Raw genomic sequence first — 24,029 nt, forward strand, 5'->3', positions numbered from 1 at the left:
GAAAAGTCCTCACAGACATTTAAAATTCGAACAAAACTTTATTTAGCCGATGACCCTCGTTTAGCACCATATTTACCATTTGCGATTTCCATAGACATGTTAACAGTCATATTAATCAAAAGGCTCGTTTTGTAAATATTAAAACTATGGAAGACGGTCAAGGTTATAATTTTAATACTTATGTAAAAAACTACAGAAATAAGCTCAGTAGTCAAAAGTTTAAACATTAACCCCGTTTAAAATGACACAAGGTAAACGCCAAAGACATAATCAAAACTCACAAACAAGAAACATAGAACATCAGCACAAAACTCCACAAACAGCACAGTGCATATATACTATATAAAAAACTAGGCATGTTTAGCAAGGATTGTTATGTACCGCCTTGGAACGGTCAGTAAAATGTAAATTTACTGGGTTACGGGGGGTAAACCAGTTTGTGTGCACAACCTCACTTTTTATCCCAACAATCCCGAATAAAGCAAAAACGTAAATGTTAAATCTTATGTAAGTATGCATTAACTTGAGGTAATGTGAGCACCGATAATTACACAGGATAAAAGCCAAAGACATAGAACACATATATATACAAAAATCAGGTCGGGTACAAAATTACTACCTAAAGGGTACGAAATAACCAAAAATCGGAGGGTACGATATGATCAGGGTACAAAGTAACTATAAACCTTTCTGTGAACCTGTTGACTGCCCCGTTCGTTACGCGGAACTATATAGATACGAAGATGGCGAAAATAATCTTATTTCTGAACATTTTTATTTTGACTCTTGCTACGGTTGCTTGTGATAACTCCGGATGCACATTTACAAAACACAAAGAGGAACCAAGCGATGTTGTGAAACAGCTTGACGTTCTAAAAGGGCACAGGTAATTATTGCGCAATGTTCGGACGCGAATAATTTCGGATAATCAAAAAGAGCATGTTTCGATATGGCAAGCTTTACCAGTGTGAGCGAAATGTACATATTTGTCACATTTTCAAACCTGGTTGAAACTAACCTATTCTAGACTTTTTAACCATAGACTAAATATATGAAACATATTACTATTAGTCCAAATAATTGTATGTTGATGGATTTTTTTTGATATGGCAAATCCTTCACGAACAAATTGTTTAGTATCAAAAGTGGGTAGTTATTCTGATCGGGATTCCGGGTTAAAGCATATTGCATCTATAAAATATCATAAAAACAAGAAATGTTACCAGATAATGTTATTTTATATTAGTTCCATACACAAAAAAAATAATATCCAACTTCTAATTATGAGTTTGACAGGTTTTCTTCATTTCATTCTGTCAAAACATACGATATATACATGAAGGGCACCAGCAAGGCTTCCGGGCACAATTTTAAAACAATCGGAACATTTCGGCCATGGCCGAGTTGTTACGATTGTATTAACGAGGTCTATCTCGAAGCTGGTCAGAGGTGGCCGAGTTATTATGATTGGATCGAGTTGTTCCCCTTGGCATTAATTGTTGTCTGTGTCAGTCAACTTTCGTTTTATTGGAAAGGTAAACAATGTGTTTTAATGCATTAAATGCTTGTTTTGTGCAAAATAACTTTTAACTTACATGGTAAAATAAGAATATAAACCTTTATGATCAATGTCAACCATAAAATACTTCACTTAATACAATTTCAATATTTTTAAACACCCCCAGTTTTTGAACCAACTCGTTTAGACGTTAATGATTGGAAGAATCCCGTATAACACGTCTATTATTTTAGACTAATATTACTATATGAGCCATAATATGGAGTCCGGGATTTTGCGTTACATCACAGAAATTTCAGTTTAATCGTATGTATCTGGAGAAATACATGTGATATACAGATTTGTAAAATTAAAGAAAATTTTCAAGACAAATAACTGTCTTTATTGATATGATGTTGACCTTTCAAGCAACTGTTACTTCATTTAAATCATACATTTATCATCCATTTTCCAGGTGTCCTGTGCGGACATTTTCAGGAGGGGTTGTTCAAAATACAAACTAAATGTGATTTCTTTTTATGTAATCCTTGTAGGCTTATTTGTGTGAAATAAAAACGTGGACATTTTATTTGTATAAATATTTACTAATTTCAGTTTTATTTCAGCAGCGGTAATACTATTATTTTCCAAAATAAAACCATGTAATGCGACGTAACCAAATGTGTCCACCTTGTTACGTCACAGAAAAAAGCATTATAACTCATGACCTTGACATCGATGCATCTTCGCGCAGCATGATAACAACGTGATCGATCGTGAACTTTGATAATGTCGTAAACTGGTGGTTCTGGAAAACGTCGGATTATAATGACAGGGAAGTCAACTATCGGGTGCGAAAGTTGTGTCTTTTTTGTTACGTCGCATTATTTTTATATTAGTAACAAATACTTAGTGCAACACCTCGGAAACGCGGTATTATCAGTTCTGTTTACGACATCCATAACTGTTTCACCAATTTTCGGTATTTTCGTTGCCTTTTTACGGTACAAGACGAGCATGGCAACCTCAAATATGAACGAGGAAAGACTTCAAAAAAAAATTACGTCGGCAACAAATCGCGGCATTCACTGGTCGCCAAGAATGTATCATAATACGTCCTTTTATTTAGCAAAGTGATCAGTGATGTATGGAAACCCTTTACAATTATTTAATTCAACAGAAATAACCTTTTATTTAGTATTGACTGAAGAAAGTCGTGTCCCGTATTACGTTCATGGCATATGACAACCGTCTACGGCGATATAGATGATGTATACGCAAAAATAATGTGTTTGCATAAGTGAATCTATATATACTTCTGAATGGAAAACAATTTATAATAAAATACATGAGATGCATTGTGATTACTCCAACTTTGTTTGTGCATAACAAAGACACCAGTGTGGATTTTGGTGTCCTGTTACACAATTTGTGCAGTTTTTGGTGTCCTGTTACACAATTTGTGCAGTTTTTGGTGTCCTGTTACACAAATTGTGTCCAGTTACATCTCACTTTGTGTCTTGTTACATCAATCTTCAACTAGGTAACAAACTGCTAAATATTTAACTAAATACATGATTCTGTATTTAAAGCAATTCAAATAAAGCTATTGATTGATGTAAGTGGTCTAAATAAGTGAAAACAATCAACTGGACTTCATAAGAATGCTAAATGTAATATGGTGTCCAGTGTTACTAACAATAAAACTTAAAATCCACATTACTTTGTATTTAAAGCTAGAAGTGTTATGCCATTTCAAATATAATTGCTTTAGATATTGTTCTATCCTAATACAGCATAAAATTTGACAAACGCAAATATTAAAAAAGAGGACACCACAGTGTTTGTGATGTAACGCAAATTCCCGGACTCCATATTATGGCTCATATATACCTATTCCAATAATATTTCCTATGGTTCATTTTCTTCTCAAGGTACATCAGTGTTATATGTGCCTGTTTTTAGCTTCAGGGTAATGGATAATGATGGCAAATACCGTTATGATATTGCAATATGCGAGCCAATCCCAGGCAGTCAGACTGGTGTGGGAGTTTTGCAACAAGAGATGAAGGATGGACACGTTGTCCCCAATACTACACACATAGTTGGGCTTATCAGTGATGCCGACATCATATCAGGAAGTATGTCAACACACATAGGAACAACAGCAAGCAGAGTTGATTTTAACAGCCTATGCGCATAAAGGGAACTTTTTTAACATTTCGTAACTGGGGGTTTATTGTTGAAAGGAGCTACTAGGTCACATTCATTTTGTTAATTTAATGATGCGTAGAGTCGCCAAAACAAGATTCGTCAAAAACTAGTCTCATAGTAGATATGACGTATGCAGGGAAATATGATGTCATAGTGTGCTGTTCACGACTGTAAATAGAATTATGGCAACCATTGTTTGACGAGTCTTAAATGTCATATATACTCCTAAGGTTATTTAGAGTTCATTTCATGCAAAACATAGGGCCTTCGGACATAATTATTACGAACGAAATAATCATTGATAAAACATGTCCCAGATAATGATTTTTTCTATGTATATTCAATTATTTTAGAACTTCTTTCTTTTAAAAGATTGTCATGGGCACATTTTTTTCTAAAGGATTAACTATTACTTCACTCAACTTTCTATTGTAACTACAGATTTCGTCCCAACTAATTTTGACTGCATTCATAGTCTGTGTTTTAATTAGCCCAATCGATTAAAAGTACAAAATTGAATCATCATTTATATTGTATAAAGATTCTTTGTTATGAAAACAACTAAAATCATTAGCTAGTTGTAATATTGATAAGTTAATGTTGAAATTCCTTTCAGTAATGTACTTTCGTAATGACGGTCATGTGGTTGATATCAAATTTCATATTCAAGTGCGCAATGAATGGCCTCACTTATAAAAACGCATCTAACGCAATATAAGTGATATCATCGTGAAATTTTCAGTTTTACTTCTTAAAATGTCATTTAATTCCAATAGGATTTAATACCCAATAAAATAAAATAATAGCAAATGTGTGTCCGAAGGCCCTAAATCATTTGATGAGGCTCATATGTTAAATGACATGATGTGAATAATTAACTGACAATTCAGAATAAGAGCCATTTCTCCTTGTTAAGGTTAATACATTAAAAATTCAGATTCAAATCCAAAATTAAACAAAAGCAATACATTGATTTGATTTTATGTTTTCCACACAAATACTCACTAACAATACTAAACAAGGTACTTTGCCATGGCCCAGTGATCTCCCCTGAAATGGAAAATTTAAGGTTTATTTTAAGTCCCAATAATAAGATTATATAATTTATTTCCAGTAAAGTAGTCTAGTTGAACTCATGTCAACCATTTCCTGAGTGTCACTGTGGTCACTATAGCTAACAGCCTTTTGTAATAATCAATTTCGAGGCAATTCAAGAACACATGGCAATTTGTCTATATAAATGTACATGTATGTTTTAAAAGCAATTTCACTGCTAATTACTAAGTACTATATGTATGCATTTGCTTATTTGTATGAACTGCATGTACATGTATGGCTATATGTTCGCATATTCTTTTTTCAGCTGACTGGTTAATGCTGATATATGGAAGTGGTGAGTCGTATCATTCACACTGCATGAAGTCCACCGGGGAACCAGAACAGCGCAAGGCTAGAATCATGTTTATTTGTGACCCTGCCAGCACGGTAAGCTGTCTTTAAACATTTAGATGTACCCAATTGATTTGATAAGCATATATGTACATGTATGTTACAATGGATCCAATTTGGGAAATTTAATGTTTAAAATTATTTTCCTTGATTGGAGGTAATGTCCAGTAGGTGGCGTGTTATTAGTTCTACACTGTGGTTTAAGGCGTTAAATAGTCAGTCATCTTCGTAACGTTTGACTGAACTGATTGTAAATTATAAAATTGTTTGGATCAGCATTAAGTATTATATACAATTATCGCTTTTGTGGGCGTAGGAATAACTAACCTCACATACTTGCCGGATTTTGTCAGATGCCTTTAAATCCATTACCTGACTATGAAACAATGTGTTATTCACAAATGGAGTATGACTTTTTTATAAGTCAATACAACTGTTGATTGACAAGCAGCATAATGTTTATTTGGAATTCATTGAAGTAAGGAATCAACTTTGAATCGGCATCATCATCATGTCCGTCCAGCTGTGAAAGCCCATCATTAGGGGATAAAATAATTGTTGTCTTGTTTTAAAGTAGATGTTGTGATCTTTTCAGTGTATAAAATACCTCACATTTTCTGTCTAGGATGTCACAGCCCTCCTGCCGAATGTGGTCGATGAGGTGAACGATAAGTTTGAGGAATGTTATTACTTGTTTGAGATCAACACAGCAGCCGTATGCAAGCTCCGGCCACTTATTTCTATTGGAATGAGCACAGGATCCATTCTCCTCATTGTGTAAGAATGGTGTATTATGTAATGTAGCTTTAACACTGATAATAACTGTGATGTGTGTATGATCCAGATAGAAAAATCCAAATGCTGCCTGGTAAAGAGGCTTGCCAAGTCGGTCTGTACGAAAGTCATTATCACATTACAGGACACGAGGTCCTGCAATACAGTCTACATTGCAGGACCGGACCAGTTTTTGCAGGACCAAACATTTTATGTACATTTTTGTGAAAGTCAGGGCTTTCAACAGGGTCTAAACCCAATGGTCAATGACTCTTAAAATCTGATTTTCAAGAGTCAAAATCAGATCTTCAAGTGTCATTGTCCGTGTTTTTCTAAATACATGGTCTTACTTCTTAATTATAGTTTTCATCTGTCGTATGATGGCATTGCAAGGTACATGATTATCTATTAAAAACTAATACATATATACATTTTTTAAACTGATATAGACATGGTTTAAGAAACTAATACAAAATATATTTAAGCATTGTTGTTTTTTAAACCATCGTACCAAGTGAAAAAGCAGAAGGTATCCGTTAATTTGCATAATGGGCGGAGTTATCACGTCATTGAGTTTGAGTGCTGCTAATTAACATGGAAACCGATTAGATTCCAGATCGATAATCAGTTGTCATTGCGGGTGTTAATTGCTCTTGACTTTAATTGATAAAAAGACATTTAGATCATGTCTTGCAAATGATTAATATTACCTCGCCATTTATTACCGGCGGGAGCCGAGGTCCGACGAACTTTCGTACAGACTGTGCCAAGTTACCAGCCACCCAGCATGCTTGAGGGTTGTATTTTTCTATCTGGACCGAACACACTTGACTGATTTTTTTTCTAGCATACCTTAAATTACTTTTTTGGGGAAAAACTGACATAGAAAAGCAGATTTTTGTAAATTTCACCAAAAAGAGCATGAGATGACGTGTACTGAAGTCGTGATGCACAGTAATTCTTTTCACTGAATACGTCAAGAAGTTCCTTCAATATAACGTCTTTTTGATGGTTACTAGGTATTTATGTCTCCCCCTCTCTGGGGGAGACATATTGTTTTTGCCCTGTCCGTCAGTCCGGTAGTCCGTCAGTCCGTCCGTACGTCACACTTCGTTTCCGATCGATAACTGGAAAACCGCATGACCTAGGATCACCAAACTTGGTAGGGAGGTTGGTCGTGAGGTGTAGAAGATCCCTATTGTTTTTGGGGTCACTAGGTCAAAGGTCAAGGTCGCGGCGACCCCCAATGTAAAAAACATTTCCGCTCAATATCTTGACAATGGTTTGACCTAGGTTCACCAAACTTGGTAGGGAGGTTGGTCGTGAGGTGTAGAGGATCCCTATTGTTTTTGGGGTCACTAGGTCAAAGGTCAAGGTCGCGGCGACCCCCAATGTAAAAAACATTTCCGCTCAATATCTTGAGAATGGTTTGACCTAGGTTCACCAAACTTGGTAGGGAGGTTGGTCGTGAGGTGTAGAGGATCCCTTTTGTTTTTGGGGTCACTAGGTCAAAGGTCAAGGTCGCGGCGACCCCCAATGTAAAAAACATTTCCGCTCAATATCTTGAGAATGGTTTGACCTAGGTTCACCAAACTTGGTAGGGAGGTTGGTCGTGAGGTGTAGAGGATCCCTATTGTTTTTGGGGTCACTAGGTCAAAGGTCAAGGTCGCGGCGACCCCCAATGTAAAAAACATTTCCGCTCAATATCTTGAGAATGGTTTGACCTAGGTTCACCAAACTTGGTAGGGAGGTTGGTCGTGAGGTGTAGAGGATCCCTATTGTTTTTGGGGTCACTAGGTCAAAGGTCAAGGTCGCGGCGACCCCCAATATAAAAAACATTTCTGCTCAAAATCTTGAGAACGGTTTGACCTAGGTTCACCAAACTTGGTAGGGAGGTTGGTCATGAGGTGTAGAAGATCCCTATTGTTTTTGGGGTCACTAGGTCAAAGGTCAAGGTCGCGGCGACCCCCAATGTAAAAAACATTTCCGCTCAATATCTTGAGAATGGTTTGACCTAGGTTCACCAAACTTGGTAGGGGGGTTGGTCGTGAGGTGTAGAGGATCCCTATTGTTTTTGGGGTCACTAGGTCAAAGGTCAAGGTCGCGGCGACCCCCAATGTAAAAAACATTTCCGCTCAATATCTTGAGAATGGTTTGACCTAGGTTCACCAAACTTGGTAGGGAGGTTGGTCGTGAGGTGTAGAGGATCCCTATTGTTTTTGGGGTCACTAGGTCAAAGGTCAAGGTCGCGGCGACCCCCAATGTAAAAAACATTTCCGCTCAATATCTTGAGAATGGTTTGACCTAGGTTCACCAAACTTGGTAGGGAGGTTGGTCGTGAGGTGTAGAGGATCCCTATTGTTTTTGGGGTCACTAGGTCAAAGGTCAAGGTCGCGGCGACCCCCAATATAAAAAACATTTCTGCTCAAAATCTTGAGAACGGTTTGACCTAGGTTCACCAAACTTGGTAGGGAGGTTGGTCATGAGGTGTAGAAGATCCCTATTGTTTTTGGGGTCACTAGGTCAAAGGTCAAGGTCGCGGCGACCCCCAATGTAAAAAACATTTCCGCTCAATATCTTGAGAATGGTTTGACCTAGGTTCACCAAACTTGGTAGGGAGGTTGATCATGAGGTTTAGAAAACTCCTATATTTTGGGGGGTCACAAGGTCAAAGGTCAACGTCGCTGTGACCTCTAATGTAAAAAAATATTTCCGTGCAATATCAGGAGAATGCTTTGATCTAGGTTCACCAAACTTTGAAGTGAGGTTGGTCATGATGTCTAGTTGATTTTGCAATCAGTTGGTCAAAGGTCAAGGTCACTGACCTTGAGGTGAAGAACCGGTTTCTGCTCAATAACTCAAGAACGTTTACACCCAGGAACTTCATACTTGGTATGCCAGTTAGTCATGACTAGTTGATGGCCCCTATTGATTTTGGGATCCATCATTGATTATTTCTCACCTACGACCACACAATGGGGGAGACATGCGCTTTTTCAAAAAAGCAATCTCTAGTTTTGTTTTGAATCTATATTTTTGTAAAGTTTATGTTTATTGAAATGATCTTTTGAAATATCATAAGTATGCTAACAGGCTCATCTAGCATGGGGGATGCCAGAATTAGTTTTCCAGCACGGCTGAATTCACTGGAAATGCCTAACCGGTGTGCTAGAAAATACTTTCTAAATGATCATATATGTTCTACTTGTACTGCGATGCTCAGTCTCGAGTAAAAGATGCCATGGATGCGAGCTTATCATTGTTTAGTTAGAAGATTGTGAAATATTTTATTGTCATAACCTTCATCTGGTCTTTGTTGGTGTGTGGAAACATTAGATCTTTGCCATAACTCAAAAAACATACAAGATGTTAACACAAAGGTTGTGGGCTTGTTTTTGATGTGCTTGTTTGAGATGTATACATGTCTTTATTGCAAGTTGATTAAAGCTGCACTCTCACAGATTGAACGTTTTGACAACTTTTTTTATTTTTTTGTCTGGGAACGAGCAATTTTTGGCAAAAAAAATGGATGGAATCCAATGATAAAAGGCTGCTGATAAAAGATCAGATCACAGTTTTTCATATTTAAGTTCAAAAATAATTTATAATGCATTTTTCTTAAAACGCTTGTTAAGGTTTTAGCCATAAAACATTTATTTTCAAACAAATATATGAAAAACTGCAATCTGATCTTCTGTCAGCAGTCTTATATCACTGGTTTTTAGATACTTACGCAAAAATTGGGTCATTCCAAGAAAAAGAAAGGTTAATCATTTAGAGTGCAGCTTTAATGTTATCTAAATGGCATTAAGGTTTATTTAACTATACCTTGTTTTCCAGGCTTGTGTGTGTAGCAGCATTTTATCTTCTAGCTGGTGTATTGTACAAGAGAATCACCCTGAAAGCAAAAGGACTAGAACAGATACCAAACATTGACTTCTGGAAGGACTTCGGAAATCTAGAAGCTGTAAGTTAGTATAATGCGATAACTTGTACAATGAAGATTAATTTAAACAGTGATTTTTTTTTAATTGTTTTAAACGCCTGTGCCTTGCAAATAGGGGAAAAAAGTTGACCTTTGGAAAAATACAAAATCAGGCCATAATAGCTCATATAATGGAAAATATACATGTTCTAACTTTTGTATGCATACATTATGCTGTGAAAGAGTAAGTATTGTCAAGATTTTGAATGTATTTCAATATATTCATTCCTTTTTTATTCTTTTATGTAATCTACATTAATCAAATTGGAAAAAAAATATAAAATTTTGTGAAAAATTGGCATTTTTTCGCAAGGGGGAAACAGCATTTAGAAGGCAGTAAATTGCAACAAAAAACCCCCACTGAATTACAATGATGACATGTTCAGTAAATCAATTAAACAAAACACATACTTAAATGTGATTTTGATAAATAAAATATGATTTATTGGGATAACCATAATAGTAATTCCTATTCGAAGTCTAATAACTCGTACTGAAGTTGATATTACATGAATTAAAGACGAAGAAAAATAGTGAGATTAGCTAAATCCTGTTATAAGGACCTTAAGAAGTTTCAAGAAACTGGGGCCTGTGTAATAGAACAAAACAGTACAGTATGGTACAGTATCAAACAGTTTAGAACAGAAGAGTATAGTACAGTATACAGTGAAAAACAGTAGAGAACAGTAACGAACAGTAGAATATGTACATAGTACAGTGCAGAACCATACAGTACAATAAAGAACAGTACAGTATAGGTGTCTATTAAAGTACAGACCGTCACTGAAAAATATAGGACAGTACATTATGGAACAGTCTATTATATAACAATATAGTACAGTAAAGTATGGAACAGTCCATTATATAACAATATAGTACAGTACATTATGGAACAGTCCATTATATAACAATATACATTGTAGTACAGTAAAGTATGGAACAGTCCATTATATAACAATATAGTACAGTAAAGTATGGAACAGTCCATTATATAACAATATAGTACAGTACATTATGGAACAGTCCATTATATAACAATATAGTACAGTACATTATGGAACATTCCATTATATAACAATATAGTACAGTACAGTATGGAACAGTTCATTATAGAACAATATAGTACAGTACAGTATGGAACAGTTCATTATAGAACAATATAGTACAGTAAAGTATGGAACAGTCCATTATATAACAATATAGTACAGTACAGTATGGAACAGTCCATTATAGAACAATATAGTACAGTAAAGTATGGAACAGTCCATTATAGAACAATATAGTACAGTATGGAACAGTCCATTATAGAACAATATAGTACAGTACATTATGGAACAGTCCATTATAGAACAATATAGTACAGTAAAGTATGGAACAGTCCATTATAGAACAATATAGTACAGTAAAGTATGGAACAGTCCATTATAGAACAATATAGTACAGTACAGTATGGAACAGTCCATTATAGAACAATATAGTACAGTACAGTTTGGAATAGTATAGCATAGTTCTAACAGTGTGAAAATGCAGTAAAGTGGAAAGTTACATTGCAAATAATACATGATCTTATATTAAGAAAGAAGAATATGGCATATTATTCATGAAAATAGCTCTTAATGTTATATATAGTTTAAATCAATGATCGTGTAATTGTCCAGCTTTGATATCATCTAATATATGCTTTATTTTCATGTTTGCCCAGGATTTAAACTGCAATTACTATTTGTTCATCAAAAAGCTTAGTTGCTTTATTTGTTCAGGTTGCCAAGTTCTAATGTAGGCCTTAAGCTAAAAAGTTATGAATGTGCATCCTTCTGCCTTCATAGAAGTAAATGCTTTAGGAAATTAAAAAAATTTGTTTTCTTTCAAACATATAACTAATATCACAATCTGTTATTATATGATAAAATATAAACTTTACTTATTTGGCAGTTGAAACTTGATATTGCTCGAGTTCTGCACAATTCCCAACATTTTCTTTCAAATTCATACTGGTCAGATTCAACTCGGCCTGAAACAATGAGCCATTTTCTCCTTTAGCACCATGGCCCTCTTTTGCAGCACATTCCCTTTTTAAAATCTGGCCAACACCGTAAGTTCTGCTGTTAGCAATGTGAAAAAATATGACGCATCAGTGGGACCGATTGTTCAAATTATTGTTAAAGTTGACAATATGATTATTGAGATGGTTGTTAACTTTTAAAGGTGAACTATTTTATGATGTGCTTAGGTATTCAAATAAAATAGGCACATCTGAAACAGCTGTCTATAATCTTATTGGAAATACTGCAGATCACAAACGTATCCATATACTTAGAGAGCAATGAAGATACGACAGTCAACAACAATGAATAAACAACGACATTAATTTTAACAAAGTTCTGTACAACCCACCCAGTTTATCATACGTATTTATCCGAAAGCAATCACATTTGTTACAGGATGGCTGTGATTTGGTGTGCAGGTGCAGCAAGCGAAGAGGCCCACGGGAATACAAAGGGATCGGAGATGAACAGCTTGGGGAGGCAGATTTCCAGTCTCCGGACGATGGTCTTCTACCCATGTAAAACCCTAATAGGGGTTTGATAGGGGTTTAGGGAGGAGCAAGGGGCTCAAGGCAGGAAAGATAATCAATGATGAACCAATCGGCTGATGATGGTCTAATTCAATTATTTAAATGGCTATATTTTAGTGACATGACCCAGCATAGCTAGACAATGTTGTGTGAGTTCCAAGGTTTGTTGTGGTTAAAGAAAAAGTGAAGTCTATATACTGGGATATCAATATACTATGTACATGGAAATTACATATAAAACTACATTCATATTTTGGATAGTTAAAACCAGCTGGTACCATTGACCATTTCATCAGTTAGTTTGTATTAAGGAATCTGATGTATACCAGTAGTTGTATAATTTTGGGACGCCTGGTGACCACATATAATTTTGGTACTATTTTATAGGGTCTTATAAGTAGGGAAAATAAAAGTAATTAACAATACTAAAACTATTATAAGCAAACTCTTTTGACCTTAAAAGATTACAAAATGGTTATTTTGTGTTCAATTCCAGTTGAAATAAAGTACAAAAATGTAATTTTGGTATAATTTTTCCTATAATGACTTTTTTGCTCAGTTCTTTTTGCTAATTAATAATCAGCCAGCAATTTCGTTCCTAATGATATCAATTTTATAAGTGTTCATTGACCATCAAAATTTATCATTATCGCTCAATGACTCATAAAATTGACAAGCTGATTTTGAAATCCGATGCCTGAAGTTTAAGCATTTTGAGAAATGAATAAGGCCTAAATACTTTATGTTAAAGCTTGTATTAATGCTTAAAGGTGCACAATATATATAGGTACAGATAAAAAAATAGCAATATTTTGGTGCTTTTTTTAACACGAGAACTTTTGGCCACACAGCTTTTAAAAAAAATATTTATATAGGCTTATATCTGTAAAACATGATAATGCATTAGAATAAAAAATATATATTTTGCATTGACCTACATTGTGCGCCTGGTACAGCTTTTAAGTTGTATACATGTTCATGAAGATAATTATATATATGCTAAAATCATATATATGCTGAAATCGTTTATTTAAAGATAGATGTTTGAGTATCTCAATCTTGAAATATAAGTACATGTTCTGTATGTGTATCGGACTATTTGGACTTCTGTAGTGTTTCTGTTCTGTCCTTTGTGTTATGACCATGAGCTTGTTATGCTTAAGTCAAAATAAATGTTCTGTTCTGTTAAAAACTAGTGTAACATGGTTGAACAGCCCTTAACTTATATGTTATATTTCAGTGTGTGTATACCACGTGATAGTGATTTTTTTGGAAATAAAACTTGACCATTACGAAATTCTCAAGAGTACAAGCTTATTATTTGTTTTGTTTTTAATATAAAGGTGAACTGAAGACTTCTATTTAAACAATCACATTCCAATTTGGAAGAATGTACAAGCATAAGTTAAAGAAATATTTTTATCAGGTCAGTCTTACGTAATATTCATTTGTAAACAAATGAATTATTATAATATTCTATTTTTTGTAATTCTTATTTTATTTCTATCACCATTTTTTGGAGGATTTCTTTTTTATGGAAATCAAGGCATGAACACAATATAACCAGCACTGTGTATAACACTCCACCATTTAAACATTCCAATTATATTTTTTTTTATGATAGTTTGAAAGTTTGATACAATATAGTGGACCTCTTTGTAGTGGATACTATATGGAACATTTTAATTTTATCAGTTAATAAGATGTATTTGATTGTGAATTAATTGTTGTATCATACTTATATTTCATTGTTTGATTTTGTGCAATATCATTTTCCTATTTTTGCTCACTTACTTTGAAGACAAATGCAGGAGTTCTAACATTTAATTATTGGCTGTTAATTCTAGAAGAAAAAAATCCAATCTAAGCCATTGTTTAGGTGTTTGTTGTGTATGTGTGTCTGTGGTTCTTGTGGGATGGGTAGAGGATCTTTGTTCATTAAAACCTGAGGCCATATTCAATTTAGCATCTTAGATTGAACTTAAAGATAAAGAGATATCTGGCTGTTTTGATTGGACTATAGGATTAATTGGCCAATGAAAGCACTTAAACTTTGTTCCTTAGATTGAGATCAATCGAAGCTGTTTATTGAATACAACCTCAGAAAATTGACACCAAGTTCTTAAATTCAGGGTTTCTAAAGTTCAGGATGAATACTGAAACAAGGATTGAGAGCTATTAACTTTAAACTAATGTACAGAGCCCAATTTCTCGAAACTTCTTAAGTCCCTTATAACAGGATTAAGCTAAGCTCACTAGTTTTGTCTTTTAATAATTTGCTTAATATTTCTTTTTTAAGATTGTTTACACTTTATATAGAAATTATCTTTATGATAATTACAATAAACCATTTTTATTAAGCAAAGTCCCATTTAAGTATGTATTTTGGCTAATTGAAATAAGCAACTTAGCCTGTTAAGCTTAAGAAGTTTCCAGAAATTGGGGCCAGGTGTAAAAATTAATTTTCTTCGGACAGTTGCATCAAAAGAGGAGGAAGTTCTTTGATAATGCACATGAATAATTATGGAAAAAATAAAAATTAAACTAAGCCCCTTTACCCTGCTTTGAGAATGACTCTCTCATCCTTGAACAGACAGCAGGCTATTTTCCAGGATACACAATTAATGAATTATCACCTGTTGGAACCCCTGGAAAATGATTTCTAACAAATGCCTAAATTGGATATAGACATTCCAAACTTGTATTTGTTAACCATATCTTGCTTTGTTTTCAATTGCTCTCTCTCTCTATTTAGTTACAGTTTATAATTTCCCTCATCTATCTTGTAGTGCCATTTGTCTTTAATTGACACATTCTATAAAACAGAACCATGTAATAACCTGTCTCTGTGAAGTGCTGTAAAAATTTCATAAATCATATTGAAAATAACTTGCATAATGCTGATAAACCAAAACTGTCTGCCAAATCGCTTGCTTTCTTAGTTGTGTGGTGTTGTTTTTTCAAATTCCACTTCTTTACATTAAATATTTTAAGCTAATTGTACTTTTAATTGTTTGGGATTTGTTTATGCCAGCACATGGCATATTTTTTAGAAAACAAAAAACAAGAACTAAACCTGTATAGCTGCACAATCTGCTTTTGAAAAAAAGTATTTAGTAATAAATGTTTTTTTTTGGGTATTAAAAATACAAATAAGGGATTCTATTATAAAACGCTCAAAGCTTTTTGACAATCTGCTTTTGGAAAAATTCTCTATAATAATAAAATGTTTATGTTAGTGTCCGCATGAGCTGTATGGCTTTTTAAATACAAAAAAAAACATTCTTCTTCTGCTATGTGTTCTTTGGGAACTAAGAATACAAAAAAGGGTTTCTATTTCAAAACACTCCAAGCTTCTTCTTTTTTGGGGGTAATCTTCCTTTTTTTCATTTTTGTGCTGCCTGCAACGCATGACAGACACATGGGGAATATTTATGTTCGGTTTTTTATATATTTAAATTCATATACCACTTGTTGGGGTTTCTAAGAGGGTGTATTAGTAAGTTAACTTCATTTCACGTTTGTTTTAAGGTATATTCATGTTTGAATAAGAATGTTAGTCATATCTGTTGAAGTATGAATGATAATATACGCCAGGAACAAATGTTACTATTTTAAAATTTATTTTTTTGAAGTTGTTGATTTATGTTGCTTTAATTTATGAGAGATTCAGCTATGTTTGTAATTGTTAAAAAAATGAGTGGTTCTTATTATATTATAGATTTATTTCAATAAATACTCAAAATGAAAATGTCTTTTTTAAGTTTATATCGGAGATAGTATGGTGCTGGTGTATTGTTCGGGCTCGATCGTCAGCCAAATTGATTTAAGATATTGATTTAAGATATTGTATTGATGAGTATTGATCTCCATAGAGCCTACATATTTATGAAGTATAATCTTCTATTTATAAGAAATCCACTTGCCTGATTTGTAACAGTTTTTGGCAACATCTTATTCCGATAAAAACTAAGGCCACTTATAAATGACGACAATGTACTGCATAACCTTCCCGAAAGTTCAGTGGTTCAGCCTCCGCCTGACGCTCGGCAGTACTGGAGAACTCGGCAGTACTGGAGAACTCGGCAGCACTGGAGAACTCGGCAGCACTGGAGAACTCGGCAGCACTGGAGAACTCGGCAGCACTGGAGAACTCGGCAGCACTGGAGAACTCGGCAGCACTGGAGAACTCGGCAGCACTGGAGAACTCGGCAGCACTGGAGAACTCGGCAGCACTGGAGAACTCGGCAGCACTGGAGAACTCGGCAGCACTGGAGAACTCGGCAGCACTGGAGAACTCGGCAGCACTGGAGAACTCGGCAGCACTGGAGAACTCGGCAGCACTGGAGAACTCGGCAGCACTGGAGAACTCGGCAGCACTGGAGAACTCGGCAGCACTGGAGAACTCGGCAGCACTGGAGAACTCGGCAGCACTGGAGAACTCGGCAGCACTGGAGAACTCGGCAGCACTGGAGAACTCGGCAGCACTGGAGAACTCTGGAGAACTCGGCAGCACTGGAGAACTCGGCAGCACTGGAGAACTCGGCAGCACTGGAGAACTCGGCAGCACTGGAGAACTCGGCAGCACTGGAGAACTCGGCAGCACTGGAGAACTCGGCAGCACTGGAGAACTCGGCAGCACTGGAGAACTCGGCAGCACTGGAGAACTCGGCAGCACTGGAGAACTCGGCAGCACTGGAGAACTCGGCAGCACTGGAGAACTCGGCAGCACTGGAGAACTCGGCAGCACTGGAGAACTCGGCAGCACTGGAGAACTCGGCAGCACTGGAGAACTCGGCAGCACTGGAGAACTCGGCAGCACTGGAGAACTCGGCAGCACTGGAGAACTCGGCAGCACTGGAGAACTCGCCAGCACTGGAGAACTCGGCAGCACTGGAGAACTCGGCAGCACTGGAGAACTCGGCAGCACTGGAGAACTCGCCAGCACTGGAGAACTCGGCAGCACTGGAGAACTCGGCAGCACTGGAGAACTCGCCAGCACTGGAGAACTCGGCAGCACTGGAGAACTCGCCAGCACTGGAGAACTCGGCAGCACTGGAGAACTCGCCAGCACTGGAGAACTCGGCAGCACTGGAGAACTCGGCAGCACTGGAGAACTCGGCAGCACTGGAGAACTCGGCAGCACTGGAGAACTCGGCAGCACTGGAGAACTCGGCAGCACTGGAGAACTCGGCAGTACTGGAGAACTCGGCAGTACTCCGTACTGGTAAATCCCAGGAAAGTTGTCTCCAGTGTATCGAAAGAGCAAAGGTATCGCAGCCGGATCTCCTTGTATACCTCTCTGTTTTAATCAACAATGCTGATATATATGCGTATACCTCTCTGTTTTAATCAACAGTGCTGATATATATGCGTATACCTCTCTATTTTAATCAATAATGCTGATATATATGCGTATACTTCTCTGTTTTAATCAACAATGCTGATATCTATGCGTATACTTCTCTGTTTTAATCAACAATGCTGATATATATGCGTATACCTCTCTGTTTTAATCAACAATGCTGATATATATGCGTATACCTCTCTGTTTTAATCAACAATGCTGATATCTATCAGGGACGTAGCTCTATTCATGTGGATTCGTAATTGTGCTCGGGGGGAGGGTGGGGGTCGGGGGCATGCCCCCTCGGTAAATTTTGGAAACCATGTTGCAATCTGGTGCATTCTGAGCGTTCTGAGGTGCTTTATTTGGTACTGAAAAATGATCAGTTTTAGTATCATGTAGGTAAGTACGCGTACTGCAACTTTTTATTTTGTCAGAATCATGTGGATTCAGCCGCGTACTCGCGTAAAGACATGCAGCTACGCGCCTGTCAAGATATGACTGAACATTGCAGTGCTTGTCTTGTGGGGGAAGGCGGGGTAATCGGGGGAAACCAACATGTCTGGCTTGATGATTACTAACTAAACTCACATGCGTCCTGGCCGGGAAACGAACCCGGGTCGCCTTGGCGATAAGCGAGTTCGTTAACTACTGCAATAACCGGACAACCAAATTCATTCTTCGTTTTATTTTCAACAGTCACAACTTTTGCATTTTATTAATTCATTTAATATAACCTTACATTTTATGTCAATGAACAAAAGACATACTTTGTACTGTATAATCCATTAAAGGAACACTTGTTAAACAAATCTTATAATCGTTGGTTCTAAGTCTTAATGTCAATATTTTAACAGATTCAAGAAATCTAGATTACTCTTCAGTCAAATATGCACCAGCTATTGTCAAATAAGAATTGCTGTTGAAACAAATAAGGAGATCATTGTTTGTAAATCGAATGCCAAATCCACTTTAGGTTTTGGTGTAGAGGTCGTCATTGTCTCAGTACTAGTTTTTGTAGACATAGAAGGGGAACTGGATTCCGTAGAAGCCCTTGTTTGAGATGTGGACTCTGTTGAAGTCCTTGTCTGAGATGTAGAATCTTCGGTGGATGAAATAGGAGTAGTAGTTGATAGAGTGGTCGTAGAAGGAGTTGACTGCTTGGCTGGACTGTTTGAAGACGTTGCAGTGTTTTGCGTGCCTGTAGTCGTGCTTTGTGGAAATGTTGTAGTGCTGGTTACTGGGGTAACCTTTTCAGATGTTGTTTGTGTCGAAACAGTAGTTGTTACTGTAGAATCTGTCAACGTTGTATGTCTAGTTGTTGACTGTGTAGTAGCCGTTGGGGTGTTTGACGATGTAAATTGTGAAGTTGTAGATGTGACACCTAATGCGTTGCAAGTGCCACAGCAACGTACTTTACTGCTGAAGAAGTCGCTCTCATCACAGGCGTTTGCAGCTGCACAGTCAACGGAAGGATCGTCACCAAAGATGCAAGTTCCTAAGGCAGAAAGTATACATAAGTTATGTATGTAATTACCTTTGGTGTGTCAGTGTTTTATGTACGTTATGCGCCTCTAGTTCAGTAACTTTTGGGTCCAATCCGTGTGCCTCCATATACGCAATTTTCTTATAAAACTCTGACTCAAGTGTGTTGTCCTTTTTTTATTGTGTAATTGATAGTTCGATAGTTTGCTACCTTTATTATTGGAATGAATATTTATGCGAAAAGCTACAGAAACAAGCTCAGTAGCAAAATGTTTTAATATAAACCCGGTTTAATGGCACTAGGTAAACCCCAAAGACATAGAACATAAAATCACAAACAAGAAACATGAAAGAACACCACAAAGCTCCACAAGCAGCACAGTGCATGTATACTGTATATAAAAAAACTAGGTATGTTTATCAAGAATTGTTAGGTACCGCCTTGGAACGGTCAGTAAAATGTAAATTTACTGTGGGTTTAAACCAGTTTATGTGCACAAACCTCACTCTTATCCTAACAATCCCGACAACAAGGACAAGCCCGTAGTCGATATTTACAAACATGCTCTGTTTCAAGGCTGCCGAATTCCCTGACTGGGAATTGAAACAACATAAAAAACCTAAGTTTATGTTTTATAGATTAACTAAATACATTTTTTTTTCTGACAATGGCAAAGATTTAAGACCGTTGGTCGTTAAATCAGTTGAACAATTATACTACCATCTATCGTACAATTAAAGTCTCTTTCAACACCAAAACATGTTCAATGTATCTCCAACGACATAAGTACTCCGTCAATTAAGCCTCAATGAATGTTTGACCTTACCATCGAGCGAAGGAGCGTCCTCTGAATAAACACACGACCCTGACAGACACCACTGGAAATAAAATAAAAACATACTAATTCATGTCGGCTGAGACAAAAACACCTGAAAGGTTTCAATTTCGTTAAAATCGAGTTTTATAGCCAGGGGAAAACTGATATACAATTCATAAAACGCTTTTTAGCAATGGGAACAAATCTGATATATTTTGTTTTGAAAAAAAGAAAGAATGGTTTATATGTTTATCTTCCTACGAAAAAGTTGTTTACAGCCTCACAATCGTACTTTTATATATTCATAATATAGCATTATTTCGATTGAATTATTGTACCATTCAGAGCTGTGTATTACTACTCAATCTAATTTAAATGCTATCCTCAATACGCTATCCAATTACCTAAGAAAGATCGTGCCCTTGAGTCACACTTAAGTAAGATCGTGCACTTAAGTCACACTTTAGTAAGATCGTGCACTTTAGTCACACTTTAGTAAGATCGTGCACTTTAGTCACACTTAAGTAAGATCGTGCACTTTAGTCACACTTTAGTAAGATCGTGCACTTTAGTCACACTTAAGTAAGATCGTGCACTTTAGTCACACTTTAGTAAGATCGTGCACTTAAGTCACACTTTAGTAAGATAGTGCACTTTAGTCACACTTAAGTAAGATCGTGCACTTTTTTCACACTTAAGTAAGATCGTGCACTTTAGTCACACTTAAGTAAGATCGTGCACTTTAGTCACACTTTAGAAAGATCGTGCATTTAGTCACACTTAAGTAAGATCGTGCACTTTAGTCACACTTAAGTAAGATCGTGCACTTTAGTCACACTTTAGTAAGATCGTGCACTTTAGTCACACTTAAGTAAGATCGTGCACTTTAGTCACACTTAAGTAAGATCGTGCACTTTAGTCACACTTAAGTAAGATCGTGCACTTTAGTCACACTTAAGTAAGATCGTGCACTTTAGTCACACTTAAGTAAGATCGTGCACTTTAGTCACACTTAAGTAAGATCGTGCACTTTAGTCACACTTAAGTAAGATCGTGCACTTTAGTCACACTTTAGTAAGATCGTGCACTTGAATCACACCTAAGTAAGATCGTGCACTTAAGTCACACTTAAGTAAGATCGTATACTTTAATCAACATCAGTAAAATCGTGCATTTAAGTCTCACCTCAGTAACATCGTGCACTTTATTCATACCTAAGGTATATCGTGCATTTAAGTAATACCTTGGAAAAAGCGTGTACTTAATCAGATTTCAATTTAACTTTTACGCCAGTCACTCATTTTGGTTGAACATTTATTTCATCAAATATTAGTTATTATTATGTATTCGACATCAAAACCTTTAATTGACCACTATTTACGCAATATTTCTAAATGGTATATATAACTAACCATCTTGTCCCCGCACACTGTTCCATCAAATGGGAAGAACTGGCCCAAACAGGACGACTGTCCCTCGACACTGCACTTCATGGCGTAGCACACTGAATCCCAATCACTGTACAGGGACTCCTGGAGAAGAAAATAATCATAATTAATAATAATACGTATAGGAATAATAAAAAAAAGTTATCCTAATCTTTCGGGCGATACATAACTAGAGCCATCAACGAATGTGATAGGGCCACGAGTGACAGTATCTTTGACTGAGGGTGCAATTTAGGTTATAGACCTCTAAATAAATTTCCTATATATCCTATAGTTAATTTACCGATGTTCACATAAATAAAAATGGTTTCTCCATTTTTGCGCTAAATTTTAATCAACTTTGGAAAAAAAGTTTCTTATACGAAAAACATAACGTAAACACGTTGTATCCATAAAGTTGCGCAATTTCACTTAGTAGTACAAACAGTGGCGTGAAAATGTAAACAATATAAACAATAAAAATGTAGATTAAGTAGATCCAGCATGTTGAGCAAGTTTAAAAAATAACAACGAACTATCAGCTTCTACCCCCCAAAAAGGGTGGAAAGAAGCCAATAGTCTGAGATGGTATGATGCTTTGATTCACTAGCATGTGTCAATAGATAAAAACAAAAATCATGTTATACTACTTCTGAAATGGTGTTATTTGCCCTTTAGGTATGTTCAAAGTCATGTGCGTTATTCCATGGAATATTGAAATGTTTCATCATTTAAATCGATTTATATACTACTATTTTATGCATAATGAACTAAGAATAAAGTAAACTATCATCATTCGGGTGATAATCACTAACACATTGATTGTCAAGGGAGGCAATTTTGGAACAACAGTGGATGGGTGCAAAATTAAATTGATATTAACCGTCCTTTCAATGTCCATTCATTTCTTTCAATATAAAGTATAGTACTAGTATATAACTTTAGAACTGAATCATTTTTGTTCATATCAAGGGAGGCATGTTGGGACACAAAGGTATATAGCTCTAGTAGTACACACACGTGATCAATGTTAAATATTGATTCATCAACTTTCATTCAGTTCCCTCCGAAATTTACGTTGTGTTAAAAAGTAAATTCATTTGCTGAATTTGAATAAATTTATAAAGGGTTGTGCATTTGACAACATTTATGCTTGTTATATAAGATCGTATTATTTCTATGATAGAACCCGCCAAAACAGGTCTGAGCTCTGATTATTATTCTGTTATTTACTGACAAGCATGGCGGGTGATTGGTTGGATGGATGGATAGAAATTTACCCTGCAGACAACGGCGTCGTTGCCATAGGTCATGTTACACTGCTGGTCGGCTGAGTATATGAGGCCCGGCATCTGGTCGGTTAAACTGGACACTTCAGGCAGGTTGGTCAGGCAACTGTCACTGTGAATAGAGAAAAGGATATTTTATTTACTATTCGTTAAAATAGATATAAATTTGCATTTTAAAACTCTCCCCTAAATACCTATTTATAGAACAAATGCTTTAAAAATACAGAGAAATGCCACGGTTCGTGTATGCAGATACTATTTGAAAAGATCATATGAATATTTGCAGATAAATATTAAACTTTTCCAGTTAAGATGATATTTTAAGCATGTTGAAAACATCTTTAGATTGAGGAAATTTCTAAGGCGAGCAAGTGGTCGCACAAATACAGCAAGTAGATGTAGCTAATGAAAAGTAAATCTTACTGAATGGTATTGTCATTAGATCGTAAAAAAATATTTGCTTGACGTCATCGTACTATCTGAAATCAAGTTCAAACCTTGAACTTGAAGTTTTACATCAGAACTGAGAAACGACACGCGTTGGTTTGGGAGATATGGACATTATGTTATTATAACACAAACTTAAAGGGGCTATACACCGTATGATGAAATAGCGCAAAGAAAAGAAAAGAAAATTGTCGAAAACTGACAAAAACTTGGTATCGATGTGTACAATGTATTGAAACTTATTAAATGAAGTACCACATAGTTTACAATTAATTTATTTTTCGCATTTTTTTTCCATTAAAAAAGATTACAAGGTATGTTCATTCCTTATGCGTGATTGGCTAGTCGATGTTTTCACGTGATATTACCAAGTTAGGTATATAGCTGAAATAGTCCATCCGTTAAAGGAAAGCCTTCGTAGCACAGTGGATACAACACTGGACTTGGCGACCCCGGTTCGAATCCGGTCTCCAACTCGATTTTTTTTTTACATTTTGGTATTTTTTTACAATTATGATATCAAAGAGTGAAACATTTTATTAAGGTTCGAATCCGGTCTCCAACTCCATTTTGTTTTACATTTTGGTATTTTTTTTTACAATTATGATATCAAAGAGTAAAACATTTTATTAAATAATTGTCCTTAGATTCGTTCGAGAAAAAAAACTTTTTTTGGGTGCCAATCTGGTGTACAGTCCCTTTAAGGCGTAAACGGTTGGCA

The 24,029-nt window shown here is 36.0% G+C and overlaps 2 protein-coding genes across 2 annotated transcripts in view; one reads left to right on the forward strand and one right to left on the reverse strand.

Moving 5' to 3' along the window:
• Nucleotides 1-711: 711 nt before the first annotated feature.
• LOC128203003 (cation-dependent mannose-6-phosphate receptor-like) lies at nt 712-16,238 on the forward strand. Its single transcript, XM_052904238.1, has 6 exons — nt 712-886; nt 3,464-3,639; nt 5,076-5,197; nt 5,787-5,938; nt 9,776-9,902; nt 12,362-16,238. Exons 1-6 carry the CDS (start codon nt 744-746, stop codon nt 12,485-12,487), a joined length of 846 nt encoding a protein of 281 aa, XP_052760198.1. The 5' UTR covers nt 712-743; the 3' UTR covers nt 12,488-16,238.
• Nucleotides 16,239-16,474: 236 nt separating this feature from the next.
• The window catches only part of LOC128202863 (uncharacterized), a 43,695-nt gene continuing 36,140 nt past the window's right edge, over nt 16,475-24,029 (reverse strand). Inside the window, exons 13-18 of the mRNA XM_052904024.1 lie at nt 22,853-22,973; nt 21,558-21,677; nt 20,155-20,206; nt 18,852-19,340; nt 17,030-17,719; nt 16,475-16,992 (exon numbers count right to left, since the gene is read on the reverse strand). Coding sequence (XP_052759984.1) covers nt 16,475-16,992; nt 17,030-17,719; nt 18,852-19,340; nt 20,155-20,206; nt 21,558-21,677; nt 22,853-22,973 — 1,990 coding nt within the window. The remainder of the gene's footprint in view (nt 16,993-17,029; nt 17,720-18,851; nt 19,341-20,154; nt 20,207-21,557; nt 21,678-22,852; nt 22,974-24,029) is intronic.

This window comes from Mya arenaria, chromosome 9, assembly GCF_026914265.1.
Source record: "Mya arenaria isolate MELC-2E11 chromosome 9, ASM2691426v1".
NCBI classification, from domain to species: Eukaryota; Metazoa; Mollusca; class Bivalvia; order Myida; family Myidae; genus Mya; species Mya arenaria.

What these genes read in the sequence shown, in the direction of transcription:
- LOC128203003 (XM_052904238.1), top strand. Translation starts at nt 744, where the DNA reads ATGGCGAAAATAATCTTATTTCTGAACATTTTTATTTTGACTCTTGCT. An exon ending in TGCCGACATCATATCAGGAA is followed by an intron (nt 3,640 to 5,075) that starts GTATGTCAACAC and finishes TTCTTTTTTCAG; the next exon opens with CTGACTGGTTAATGCTGATA. An exon ending in TTTGTGACCCTGCCAGCACG is followed by an intron (nt 5,198 to 5,786) that starts GTAAGCTGTCTT and finishes TTTTCTGTCTAG; the next exon opens with GATGTCACAGCCCTCCTGCC.